This window comes from Parasteatoda tepidariorum, chromosome 11 (assembly GCF_982258835.1).
Source record: "Parasteatoda tepidariorum strain Cologne lab strain chromosome 11, Ptep-v5.0, whole genome shotgun sequence".
Lineage (NCBI taxonomy): Eukaryota > Metazoa > Arthropoda > Arachnida > Araneae > Theridiidae > Parasteatoda > Parasteatoda tepidariorum.
This window is the reverse complement of record NC_141765.1, coordinates 81034651-81048608: the sequence shown is the minus strand read 5'-3', so window position 1 is coordinate 81048608 and position 13958 is coordinate 81034651. Positions and strand designations below refer to the sequence as shown.

Genomic DNA, 13958 nt, shown 5'->3' with positions numbered 1-13958 from the left:
TATCTCTTTATTTCCTACACTATTTTTTTTTTTTTTAAAAATAGCACATTACGCTACAGACTACGAGAAAAAATACAGTACTTTCATGATATGTAGCATTACATGTTTTATAAACTGCAGATCTTTTAGATTCTTACAAGACGTCAAATGTAGCAAGATTTTGGAATTGTATAAGATGGTTTAAATTTCACATTAAAATAAAATTTTAGGAGACTTATTTTAGGAAACTTGTGTGCTAATTTTGGAATGTGTATGATAACAATAGAATATTAGATTGGAACTATTATCTTTCAGCATCATTAAAAGGTTAATATTTATTACTGGAAACCTAAATGGGATTTGTTAATGAATTTTCCCTTCTTTTTTTAAAAAAAAAATTGTACCAATAGTAGCACTGCGATAAATAGATGTATCTTCTAGGCTATCTGCTAGGCTATGTATCTTCTAGGTTATTAAAGGCATTCCTGGGTAGCGCAGTTCTGAAGCGGATATTAAATCTATATATCATTAGTCTAGCAACAACAATAACTATTAAATTTAAAGCAAAAAGACCTTTGTTGATGTTAACTATACTTTTTTAAGGTATCTGACCAGTGCAAAAACATTATTTTGGGTAACATTTTCGAAGTTGAGTTTATTATGAATTTAGAATCCCTGCTATCTTAGCTTTCTCAAAATTATTTACTTTTGTTTGTACTTTAATTCTTAACAAAGATATAGCAATTTTGGGCAAGGTGATAACAGTGGAAACACTAATGATTCTAAGTCTTTAAATGCGTTTATCTCAAAATCAGATTCTTTTTTCACACTTTATACCACTTTAAACACGATATTTTATATTGTTTTTAAAATAATTGTTTATATATATAATTTTCATGAGTGCTTATAAGTATACCACACGTTTTGAGCTACAGACTAAGAGAGAAAAATAGAATTTCATTTCTTATGCATGTTTTTTCGCAAAGACAAGTGATGGAATTTTTAAAAATTTGCTTTTTTAACTTCATAGATCCTTAATTCAGCAGTTAAGATAATAATTCAATAGTTGGATAGCCTTCTCAATAAAAACATCAAAGGATTTTTTGTTTTATACGATAAATTATTTTTAATGTTTAGCGTAAATGCAGAAAAAAAGGCCTTAATTTTACCTAAAAATGGCCGTGTATAATGATAATAATTTGCACACATAATAAAACAAACTAGTTTTTTAAAACTTTATATGAATATTTTTTAAAAAAAGTTGTCGGTTACTTTAATGAGTTAGTTGTTTTTAAATACTATATTTGTTCTCAATTTATTTATTACTTTTTTTTAGATAGTCACTTGGAAGATATGGATGCAGATCATTCCCATTACAAGCCTGAAGCAATTGATACTCTATGTCAGTTAACAAAATTTAACAAAAGAGAACTGCAGCTCATGTACAGAGGATTTAAACAGGTCTTTTTTTTTAATATCATTATAAGTAGGATTGCAAATTTGTCTTTTTCAAATGACGTGAAAATTGTTTAAAAATTAATAATGCATATATTAATAAAACATTTAGCAGAATAAATCAATGGCAAAATGATAAGAAAACAGTTCAGAGATTGTTCAAATTCTATCAAGTAATATGGTCTTCCTATCCCTTACATCGGCGGTGTCCGATTTCTTTCGGCACTGGAACCCTAGGCTGGGATAGCCTGGTTGGCAGGGAGCTGGACTCACGTTCGTGAGACTCTCCATGTAGTAAATGGTGACTGGTACACGTTAAATCTGTCAGGTCACAAAGTCCTCCTTGTTCACATGACAAATTATACCTCTGGCGGTACTGGATTGGAAATTGACCGTTCCCTGGTTCAGGTCAAAAATTACGATTTGTGGATGGATGAATGAATAGATGTATGAATGGGTCCGCCCTATAGGCAGATGTGAAGTATGGGTGTGGCAGAATTCGAATTGTTGGGTAAAATATTACAATTTATTTCATTTCTCTTATAATTACATTTTTATCATATAAAGTGTCAAAACTTTTAAAATAAGTGAGTTTTGTCATCTATTGAACTGAATTTGGGAGTTAAAAATATTAATAATAACCCAGATTTACCGGAAGAAAAAAAAATATTTTATCTTATTCAGATTATAAATGTCATGTGGTCGCGTCTTGGTAAACTGTCAAAAATATGGTCTTGCAGTAAGGTATCCTGATTATAGAATAGACAGGAGTATCACTTGCACCCTCATTCTAATTTTCAAAGTTTTTAAAATGTAATTTGTTTACATTCTTTAAATTTTTTTAGTATTTTACGGAAATGTATACCTTACCAATTAATTGCAGTTTATTTAATCATAATTTACTGAATTTAAATCATAAGTAATGCATTTCTTTTAAAATACTAATTAAATTTTTTTATAAATTGAGTGGACTTGAAGCTTATTTGAGATTGATGTAGACAACGTTTATTGAAATAGAAAAAATACAAATTTTGCTGATGAAATTAATATAAAATCAATCATTAACTGAATTGTCTTACAATAAATAAATACTTTGAGACCTTTATCATTTAATATTTTTTTAATATATTTTAAAATAATAATAAATAAAACATGAAAAGCAAAGAAATGTAATTATTTATATAGGTTTTTTTTGTTCCTTTAAATGTTTATTTTTTTAATCTTATTTTTTTTGTAACCGCTGTTGAACAGCTGACGCAGTTTTGGGTTTACGACTACTAATGTTCAACTCCGTAGCCTTGTAATTTTAAACCAAATCCAGAAAACAAGGAATCTCCTGGATCAAGCTTTGGGAGAAATTTGTCTTCGTGGAAGACTTTTTGATAGAACTAACCTGCATTTGCATAAACTGCGAAAATCTCCCACTGTTAGCCTGACTGCAATAGGACTCTAATCCATGCACTGAGTGTCAGCACTGTGGTTGGTGCGAGCCAGGTGGGAAATTCGTATCGATCAGTCATCGCTGGGATTCGAACCCGGTTCACCTCATTGGAAGACGAAAGCTCTATCCCCTGTGCCACCGGCTCTTCTTATTCATTTGAAAATTATACAGAAGTAAAGGAATGTTGAGGTTACCTAAATTAGTACTTTTCCCAGGGCCTCCACCTCATGCCTAGCATAATTTACTTAAAGAAAACTGTTCTTTTAATTATTTTATTTAAAATAAAATTGCAAAGAAATGCTTTGAATCGATATAAAAACTAGCATTTTTAAAACTTCTGCATAATATGAAAATAAGATTTCTTTGCTTTTAGGAAAGGTCTCGCAATAAATTTTTGTCCTCGGATCCTTAAAACTTGTGTCTAATTTTGGCTAAAAATCTAGAAATTTTCAAATTTCATTGAAAAAATAAAAGAAAGAAAGAAACTAAATGAAAAATAAAAAAATGAAAAAAAAAAATCTACTGGTAGGTAGTGCTTCCGGTATCAAAGATTTTTAATGAAAGAAGTTCTTCAGAAGTTATTTAATGATTATTAGTATACTAGGACATGGACAGTAGTCGATCTGAAATTTTTTTTAAATGCTCCTTCTTGGGGCACACATAGTAGTTGGAAGCACAGACTTTGCAGAATATCTGTGCACACACACGAACGTATGAAATTGCGGCCTTTCCGTATACAGCACTCGATTCAAATAAGATATGATTGTAAACCTTTACCTACTCAGCATAAAATTCCATAAATAGGATGGATGTTCTGTGTTCCAGAGATTGATATAGTCTCTTGATATCCAGTTCTCTCAATATTTTTAATTCTCTTTCTTATACATATCATCATATATACTTATCATCATATATACATACTAAGCAACATATGATTAAATAAATAAAAATTAATATTTTTTTTAATAAAAATGAATATTTTTTAATTGATTCTTAGCATTCGTCATACATTATTCAAAGACGTTGAATAATATATATCATTATTTTCCGCTTAATTGCCAATTATTTATGATTCATTAATGAACATTTTATAAAAATATTACGATACATTTTAAGTAAAATTTAAGACGTTATATATTATTCACTACTCAACAATAATGACACTTCTGACATTTTATTAAATTAATTTCTCAAGAAATACTTACAGGATTATTTTATAACCTTAGAGATGTTTATTTCATGCGATTTTTTATACTTAGCAATAACATTTGAAGTTTTCAAAGGTTTGGGTGACCAGCAATAAATTACGAAAAAAAACAAGTATTTCTGAACACCCTATGACAGAAAATCAAGCAATACGCTTGTAATTTGTATTGATTACTTTAGTTGTTATTTTTAATATTTCGTAAACCCAGAGTAAATATTTATGGAGATATGTACATTTTTATAAAAAACTATTTTTTTCTTTGCCATATCTTTATAAATATTTAATGAAATCAAACAATATTTTTGGAGCAATTTAAAATTAATTAAAATATTTATTTAAAATTTAAAAACAACTGCATGCGCGGAAAAAATTGAAAACCTTTCTTCCTAATTTTGTAGTGAATCGTATTTGGCAATTAATGAAAAAAGTTTGATTTAAAAAGTTTCAAGCATTTTTCTAAATAGTTTTAGTATTTTTTGAAAGAAAGCTCGAAACGATCAGGGGTTTTCCTGAAGTTTCATTTTGTACAATTAAACAAGATTTATTGAAAATGAGACCAGCGTTGTGCAGGATCATTCTCCATAAGAGTATGTTTTCTTTCGCACGTTTTCTTACCTTATACCATCATATTTTGGTTTCTGGACGATTATTGTAAGGTATTATCATTTGTTATTAAATTTTGTTTTATGAAACAAAAGATAAAATTTGTGGAAAACTCCTGATCGTTTTTAGCCTTCTCTTAAAAAGTACAAAAACTACTTAGAAAATTGCTTGAAACTTTTCAAATTTTTAAGATATTTAAATCAAACTTTTTCATTAGTTGCCAAATACGATTAACTACAAAATTAAGAAATTTTTTTTTAGAATTTTCTGCGCATGTGCAGTATAAATGAACTACCTTAAATACTTTTATTTTGCGCAGTTTTTAACGATTTTTTTTTAAAAAAAGTTTAAATAAATAATTTTTAGTTAATTTTAATTGCTCCAAAAATTTTGTTTGATTCTATTGAATATTTATAAAGTTATAGCAAAAAATACGTAAGTCAAAAAATTAGTTTTTTTTTTATAAAAATGCTCATATCTCCATGAATATTAACTCTAGGAGTACGAAATTTCATGCTGTTTTCAATTAACTACTAAAGTAATCGATAGTGATTTTCTAGCATAGGGTGTTTAAAAATATGTGTTTTTTTTCGTAATTTATTGTCGGCCTCCAAAACCTCTAAATCTTATTACTGAGTATGAAAAATCGCATGAGCAAAAAATCTTAAAAGTCATGAAATAATCTTTTAAGTATTTCTTGAGAAATTTAAAAAAATGTCAAAAACTCAGTGTCTTTTCCATTATTGTAGGGTAGTGAATAATTAAATTTAATTGCAATGATTTTCAATGCATTTTTTCTTCCAAGATTCAGCACTTAAATAATCTTGAAATACTTTAATAAAAGTAAATTTTAATTTTAAATTTATTAAAAAATTACTAACAGTAATTATTTTGAAATTTTCCAAAAATTATCAGCTAAATATATATATTATGATTATAAAAAAAGACAATTTCATAAAATCGAATGTTATTTTTCAAAATACACAATCAAAGATTAAGTAAAAGGTTAAAAAGTCTACAGAAAAATAATCAACTCATTAACCAAATTATTTGCGAAAGACTTTCCGCTGAAAAGTACAAACGCATTGACTTGAATGCCAATTTAACACTAGAAAGACTGAAACTTAGTAATATACCTATATTGCCCAAAAGCAGTCAAAATGACTGCATTTTGAAAGAATAACTAATGTGTAAAGAAATTTGTTTAATTAATTTTTAATAGTTTTTATATACGGTTATATAACAAGTTATTAGGAAATATTAACAATAAAAAAAATTTACTTCACTTGGAAAAAAATAATAATTTATGTATTATTATTTGTACTTTTTTTGCAAATGAAAAAGCAGTCAAAATGACTTCTTTGGGCAATCTAGTGTTAAGCTTTTGAGAATAAAAATCTAGCAATTAACAAAATTTCCTTCCCTCTTCAAAAAACGAAAAAAGTTTTTGTCATTGCAACTTTTTGATTGAAATATTTTAGGAATGTCCTAACGGCATGGTGAAAGAAGAAACATTTAAAGGCATATACGCTCAGTATTTTCCAAAAGGTGCTGAAACAGCGCAATATGCCCATTACGTCTTCAACTCTTTTGATCATGACAACACTGGAGCAATCACATTTACAGTAAGTCTCTTTATTTTGTGCTATGGTTAATAAAAATATCATGTGACTAAAAATGTCAAGCATAAATGGGATCTTATGTCAACGATTCAATGAATGTACCTCTCAACCAAAGACAACCTCCGGTAATAGCGTGTCCTCCTGAATATTAGCAAACACTTGGTCAATGAGAAGAACATCACATGCTTTAAAATGCCATTTCTTCAAACAGAAATGAAGATTCTTGTTTGTTTGAGATGCTTGTTTTTTAACTCTAAAAGTAAATCATTGATAGCACCATCTATAATGCACTCTGACTGCAACATGAGGTTGCATGGTCAAAAAGAATTTAATCTACTTGTTTTGATATTTTCTTCGTGTTTCCTTATTTGACCTTTTCTGCATTTGGTACAGATATGGTCTCTTCTAAAGGTTTTCTTCAAAACAAAGTCTATGGCAAAAATTCCTTTCGGTCGAAAGAGTGGTCGAAAATAGAGGTGGTCTTTCCAGGAGGTTTCACAGTATTACTAACTTAAACAACAATTAAAGGACATTTAGAAAAATACATTTCTCTAAAAACAGTTTTGTCGTAATAATGGTAGAGGCTAGTAATTTTTAACTCTTTATCAACGTACAATTTTTATATCTTTAGCATTTTATAGGGGACTCGAAGAAAATTTGTAGTAATAGTAGATTTCTCACAGTAAGTCGAGCTTTAACTGCATTTTGAATCCTTTTTATGCATTTCAGGATTTCGTAATTGGCCTTTCTGTGCTAGCAAGAGGATCACTCCAAGAAAAGCTTCGCTGGGCGTTTAGTTTGTACGATATAAATGGAGATGGATATATTACTAAAGATGAAATGTCACGAATCGTGCAATCTATATATGAACTGATGGGAAAAGCTGTGGAGCCTATGATTGAAGATCATACAACAAGAGACCATGTCGATAGGGTTTTTCAAGTAGGTAACTTTCATCAAACTTTTTATACAACATGTGTTTAGGGTTTTTAAATTGGAAAACTTTCATTCGCCTTTTTACATAATTATGTGTTAATTTTTCAGTAGGTAACTTTCATCAAAAATCAATATTTAACAAAACAATGACAGTAATTTGACTTTATTTGTTATAAAATATTTATAAGCGTGTATAAGTAAAATTCATTTTAGACATCAAAAATTTTTAAATTTCAAGACGATGTATAAAATTTTATGGTTAAAAACTAAAAATGTTCCAGAAATGATTAACCATCTGAAAATTGAAGGAAAATAGAACTGTACGCTTTGCTTGAGAAACTAGGTTTTCCAAGAAAGTTTCAAATTAGTTACTAAGTTCATCAACTGATGACTGGAAAAACTATAAAATATCGTTTTCTGCCGCGTATCAGATCATTTCAACTGAAATGCTCGTATTTGCAAATTAGTTTTGTACTAAGATTGCATAACGCTGTTGCTGTAAATTGTAGTTATTTTAAAAACATTGTTTTACAGTTTTTAAACTAGAAGCACTATGTGTTGCCGAACTTTGTTACAAATTTTGAAATTTGGAGATATAAATTCAGTCTTTCTAAGTAGGACAGAGCAAATCGTACATTTCTATATCCTTCCGTTTTCGTTTTTTCAAATCGTCGGTGACTTTTGAAATATTCGGTGTTAAGGATTTAATTTCTTGAAAATGTAGTTTAAACAAGTTATTTCAAAATTTGGTGGTATCTTTTGGCGTAGAATAATCTCAAGTCTAATTATTTGAAACATTTGAATCAGTGGTGGCTGACTAACCTTTTTTAATGGTAAGTGGCCACCTTTCCAATTGTAACTTTTTCATGTGAACAGTAGAGACTACTGTTACATTAATACATTCGCCCTTTTTGAGCTGCGGTGGCTCAAGGGTAGAGCGTTCTCCTCCCAATGAGGTGACCCATGTTCGAATCTTGCTCCCGGTTCGCACCGACCACAATACAGACGTAAAATATCTTCAGTTGTAGAAGGATCATGGGTTAGAATCCCCTTGCCGTCGGACTAACCGTGAGAGTTTTTCCTCTCCATGTAACACATACAAGGATTAGTTCCCTCAAAAAGTCCAAGTTTACCCAGAAATTAGTTGATCCAGAAGTTCCCTTGTTTTCTGGGTTGGGTTCAAAATTATGGAGCTACGGAGATGAAGATTGATAGTCGCCAACTCATAATTGGGTCGGATGCTCAATACCGGTTAAAAAATATAAAAAAACTCACAGTTTTGAGCAGCGGTGCCTCAGGGGATAGAATGCTCACCTCTCAATGAGGTGGTTCCAATGATGTCTGGTCAATATGAATTCTGCTTCCGACAAGCACTGACCACAACGCTGATATAAAATATCCTCAGTAGTAAGTGGATGGAGGGTTTAAACCCCTTTGCCATCGGGCTAACCGTGAGAGGTATTCCTATCCATGTAACGCAATTGTTACTTAATTCCATCAAAAAGTCTTCCATGAAAGCTAGTTTGTTCCAATGCTTGATTCGGGAATTTCCTTGTTACCTGGATTGAGGGGATTTATTTATAGACTATGTCAACCTTCATCTATCAAAAGGTACCTCAAGATAGCTTCAAGTTAACATGTCTTATATACTAGTGATTTGGTATTTAATATTTGCAGTGGTAGTTACGCCACAAGTTAAAAATTAAAAGGTTATGGAGTTTAACATTAATAGTCATAAGCCCAAAAATGTTCAACGCCGGCAATAAAATAAAACTCACCGTTTTGCAGCTTCACATTGACTTAGTGATGTTCAACAGTATTGATCTGAGTGCTTAGTTTAAACGCATTTAAATTATAACTCGAAGGGGGGGGGGGGGTAAAAATCTTGTAGTGGATTCGTAGACCCCTTTACTCAAGTCTATACGCACTATAATTTTACACATAATTTTTCAATTATTGAGATAACAGCCATGAAAACCGTGTGAAGTCCTTGTGAAACTAGCGTATTTTAAAATATTTTTTCATCAATATGAAAATATAGGTTTTAACCTAATAAAATTTCCCAAGAGTTGTTCGTAAAAATATATTTTTCTTCTTCAGTAAATTAGTAATCAAGATGTGAGATCAGGCGAATATTGAAGCAAGGAACACTTACGTTATACATTTGATCACTTTTAAAACAAAATATTTAATTTTTTTTAGCACACATGTTCATTAACATCACTTCAGCATAAGCTATACACTATTTCTACACATGAACGAAAAATAATTATGAAATAAAAATATGTAAAAAAAATTAATAATAATTCTGATTCACTTGTTAAAAATGCAATATCATTATAGAGTCATCCCATTATGACTAAAGTAACATTCAAGTTAATGTATTAAAATGTAGATAAAAATAATTTTATCTTATTCTTGATTTTTTTTTATGATTTAAAAATATGCTTATGTGATGATCCTGAGATATTTTTACCTATAAAATTTTGTGCAATAATAAGTTTGGAAAAAAATTAAATAAGAATTTAATTTATTTGTAGATGGAAGAGAACTTAACACAAAAACCTTTTGCTATATCGCCCTGGGTTTTATAAATTGAAACATATGCAATTGCAATGACGGACTAACTTGTCATTAGACAACAACTTTTGGACATAAAAAGAGGAGTTTATTCGACACCGGTCTACAATGTATTAAAAGTAAAAATTCTCTACCAGAATATGTTGACCAGAATTTAACCAAAATTTCAAACTTTAAAACAAAAAGTCTGAAATATACAATGTTTTAATAATCAATTCATAAAATCAAGTGATTAACTTAAACTTTACAAATTTATGATTCAGCGCTTAAAAGCATATTAAAAATTGTTAAGTTATTATTCTATGAAAAAATTAAAAACTTCAACTAACAAAAGTTGAACTAAATCGATTGACTAGTTGAGATATCCAATTTTAAAAAGTCGTATATTTAAAATTTCTTGAGAAATATTCGATCGATTTCGTTCAAATTTTGTCATTTAGAATTCCATAGTTTGAAATGATGCTAAAATTTGTTTACCTTACAATTTAGAACTTTTTATTCTATTAATAAATAAAAATAATTATTAAAAATTAAATTGTTTTAACAAAATAATTATTAAAAATTATTTTTGCATGGTTAAAAATTATCTTTGGATTAACAAACTTTATTATAGTGAGCAGAAACTTTTCGATTCACTTAAGAAGTTTTCGAGATGCTGGGAAATTCGTTAACGTTAAAGAGTCCAAACTTTTCAATTGTTCTCTAATCTGAACTATTGGGACTATCTGAGCCCAAATACCTCGAATTTTTTATTCAGAGAGTTTTATGTCTGATTTAGTAACTTCTACTCATTAAATAGCATATTTAAAATTAGGCCCTCAAATCATTTAGATGGAGTCTTAGAAGGGGAAAATGCGTTCATTAAATCAAAAGTTCTTCCGCGTGTTCACTTTTACTTTGCGAGCAATTCACGGGTATTCATAAAGCCGAAAATTTTAAGTCATAGAAAATTTGTGTTTTTTATTTCATTTTATTATTATTTTTAATTTTTGGCATTATTTAGAAAAAAATATTTTCTTTGGAGCAATCCTTAAAGCTGAAATATATGAGTCAGCGAGAGTTTGTATGTTCTTTCTAATCCTTTTTACTATATTTTTTGAAATTATTTACAAAAAAATAATAATAAATAAATAAAGCTTATTAAATAGTTTTATAAAAAATGCGTAAAAACTACGAGACTGTAAAAAGAACTAACGACCACTATTTACATAAGTGATATAAATAATTGTAGTATGTAATGATAAAAAGTATGTATTTTTTTTTATTTTAAATAACACCGATATATGTATTTTTAGAAATTAGACCTCAATAAAGATGGTGTTGTTACAATCGAAGAATTTTTGGATTCTTGCCAAAGAGTAAGCCTAATTATTTTTAAATTCAAAAATATGATTATTATGTTATAAAAATATATGAAATTTTATTGGTGTTATAGCCAATTGGTGTGTCAGTCTACTAGGAAGGAAGATACTTGAAGTAACACTCATAAATCACTGCTTTTATTTTTATCCCCTTTAGGGGAAAATTAAAAAAAAATTTTTATTTTGAAGTATATATTAAGTTTTAAATTATTAAGAACTACAACTTTTACCTTGAAAATGTCGCCAAATTCCATTCATACCTCAGACGAACACCAATATCAGTGGTAAACCACTTTTCTTCATCGGAAGCTTTATTAATTGCTTTTTAAAGGCTAAAACTAAAAAAGTAAATTTAAAAATTATAAATAAAGTTTGATTGCTTTGAGTTACAAAGTTAAAAGTTCTTGCATTATTCAGCAGTTTTTAAAATAACAATTACTTTGCTGAATTAACGTTTGATATTTATTATTTAAACGTTGGATAACGTTTGATATTTATTATTTAAAGCGAATTTTCCAACTAATTTGCTATTGCACACTTTGGGAAATTTCTGCAATTCTTTTCATCCAAACTTTAAATTTTTAATAATTTATATCTCCGAAACCAAAGTGCTATAGGCAAAATATTTTATATAACAAAAAGGAGCCGCGGTTGCTAAGGGGATAGAGCACTCGCCTTCCAATGAGGTGAACCGAGTTGATGGCTCGCACAGACCAATGCTGACGTAAAATATCCTCAGTGGTAGATGGATCATGGGTTAGAGTCCCCTTGCCGTCAGACTAACCGTGGGAGGTTTTTCTCCCCATGTAACGCAAATGCGGATAGTTTTATCAAAAAATCCTCACGAAGGCAATACTTGATCCAAGAGTTCCCTTGTCTTTCGGATTAGGTTCAAAATTACAAGGCTACCGAGTAAAACTTAGTAGTCGTAAGCCCAGAAAAAATTGGGTCTGCTGTTCAACATCGGTTATAAAATAAAATGTATGACAAAAAAAAAATTATAAAAAATTTTGCTTGATTTGCGAGTGACACTTCGGGTACCTTCGTTATAAATAAATGTGATATCTAAAATCGTGTTAGTTACTAAATAAAATAATTTTATAAACACTTTTCCTCTAGAGCCTATTACATAAAAACATTATTAATTACATTATTTTAAAAATCACATTAGTTTATTTAATTGGTATCAATTAAACAGCAAGTTTCACAAAAGTTAGATCAAAGAACTCAACTATGGAAGCCCCAACAATAATGAAATTTCATTCATTAATCTAAAAAAAATAGTTAAAAACAGAGAAATATCTAAATTCGAAATAAGTTAACTTAAACGAGTTAACTTAGGCAAGTTATAACAATTTAACTTAGTTAAGCTATAAGTTATCTCGCTGTAAAAAAACTTTCTTTGTACATTGTAGAATATTTTTATAATGTATTTCTTCACGTTTTGGTCATGAAACAAAATCCACTAGATTTAAATAATAAGATATACCATAAAACGAAATGTAATTAAAAACTTCAGTCTAAGAGAGAAAATTCAATTACAAAAACAATCGCCTTGTAAACAGGAAAAAAAAAAAAAGCATAAGCGATAAAACTGTACCAAACGTTGAGTCTTAGTAGAATTCATATTTGCTACAAACTTTAATATGGAATTAAGTTAAACCATATTATCGTGCATCTTAATTTTGATTAATATTTAAATTTGAAAAGAAACATTATTCACTTTCATAGCTGTAGCAAAACTATATCATATTATGTATTAAAGTAACTTTATTATGGTTCAACGTTGACCTAATCTTTTTGAAAGTGAACTTCTGAATAAACAGTAAGGTAAATGCTTTAATATTTTTTCTTCTATTAACTCGTTCAGGACAGGCGAAAGAAGAGTCCGCACGCTACGAAAGTACTAAATTGAGAATATGTCCCTATGACCAAAAGCCGCTGGAGTTGGAAAGGCTCATTTCATATATGATACAGTGGGCAATAATGGGAGAATCGCGTATGTGTGATCACGGTTCTGAATGGATTAATTTTTCTTTATGTCAGGGGAAGCCGAAAAACCACAAAGTTAAAAGTTTTGTTTTTGATGAAATTTGATTTCCGTAATATAGACAACGGCCGAAGTATTGCTTTCAGATAAGCAAAATTACGTTTGGTAAGTAACAACTATTTCAGCGTAAAAATTAAGGTATTAGAATATCAAAAATATGTTTTCAACCTCATATTTAGTTGTACAGATTACGTGATCCTTTAGAAGATTAGTAGAAGAAGTGGTTGTCTCGATAAAATAAAAATAAAAAATTCGTTTTGAAGAGTGTTAAAAAAAATCGATTTATTTCAATTTATTATAAACACAAAAATCTAGGTTCCTGATAAATCATTTTCTCAGGGAAAATATTTAAAGGGCCTATAAAGTTTATCGACCGTTTTACTAGAGCGGACAGTACAAACGAATGTTACAGATTTTGCAAATTGCCACCAAGAGGCCTTAATTTAATTTTTTCTAATATTTTTATTAAAAAGCGAAAAATGTTTGTTCACAAAAAGGAAAGTCTTTATATAAAAAAAAGTACTTTTTTATTTTGGATTTCATAACTGTTAAATAAACATATAGTGAGAGAACTTTTTATTCTGGTTCAGAATGTGTACAAAAGAAAATAAAGAAAGCTATTTAAGAAAATAGCATTTGATTCCGTTTTTCAAACTTATAAAAATTGTTCATTTTCTTAAAACAAACTAATAAATCCAAATAAATTCGCAATAAGATTTCATCC

General features: G+C 28.9%; 1 protein-coding gene across 3 annotated transcripts in view; it reads left to right on the top strand.

The window, feature by feature from the left end:
- The window catches only part of LOC107446262 (A-type potassium channel modulatory protein KCNIP1), a 90054-nt gene that overhangs the window by 72832 nt on the left and 3264 nt on the right, over positions 1 to 13958 (top strand). For all 3 annotated transcript variants that reach the window (XM_087154910.1, XM_087154911.1, XM_087154909.1), the window contains exons 5-8: positions 1316 to 1440; positions 6167 to 6310; positions 7037 to 7249; positions 11119 to 11181. In XM_087154910.1, coding sequence (XP_087011036.1) covers positions 1316 to 1440; positions 6167 to 6310; positions 7037 to 7249; positions 11119 to 11181 — 545 coding nt within the window. The remainder of the gene's footprint in view (positions 1 to 1315; positions 1441 to 6166; positions 6311 to 7036; positions 7250 to 11118; positions 11182 to 13958) is intronic.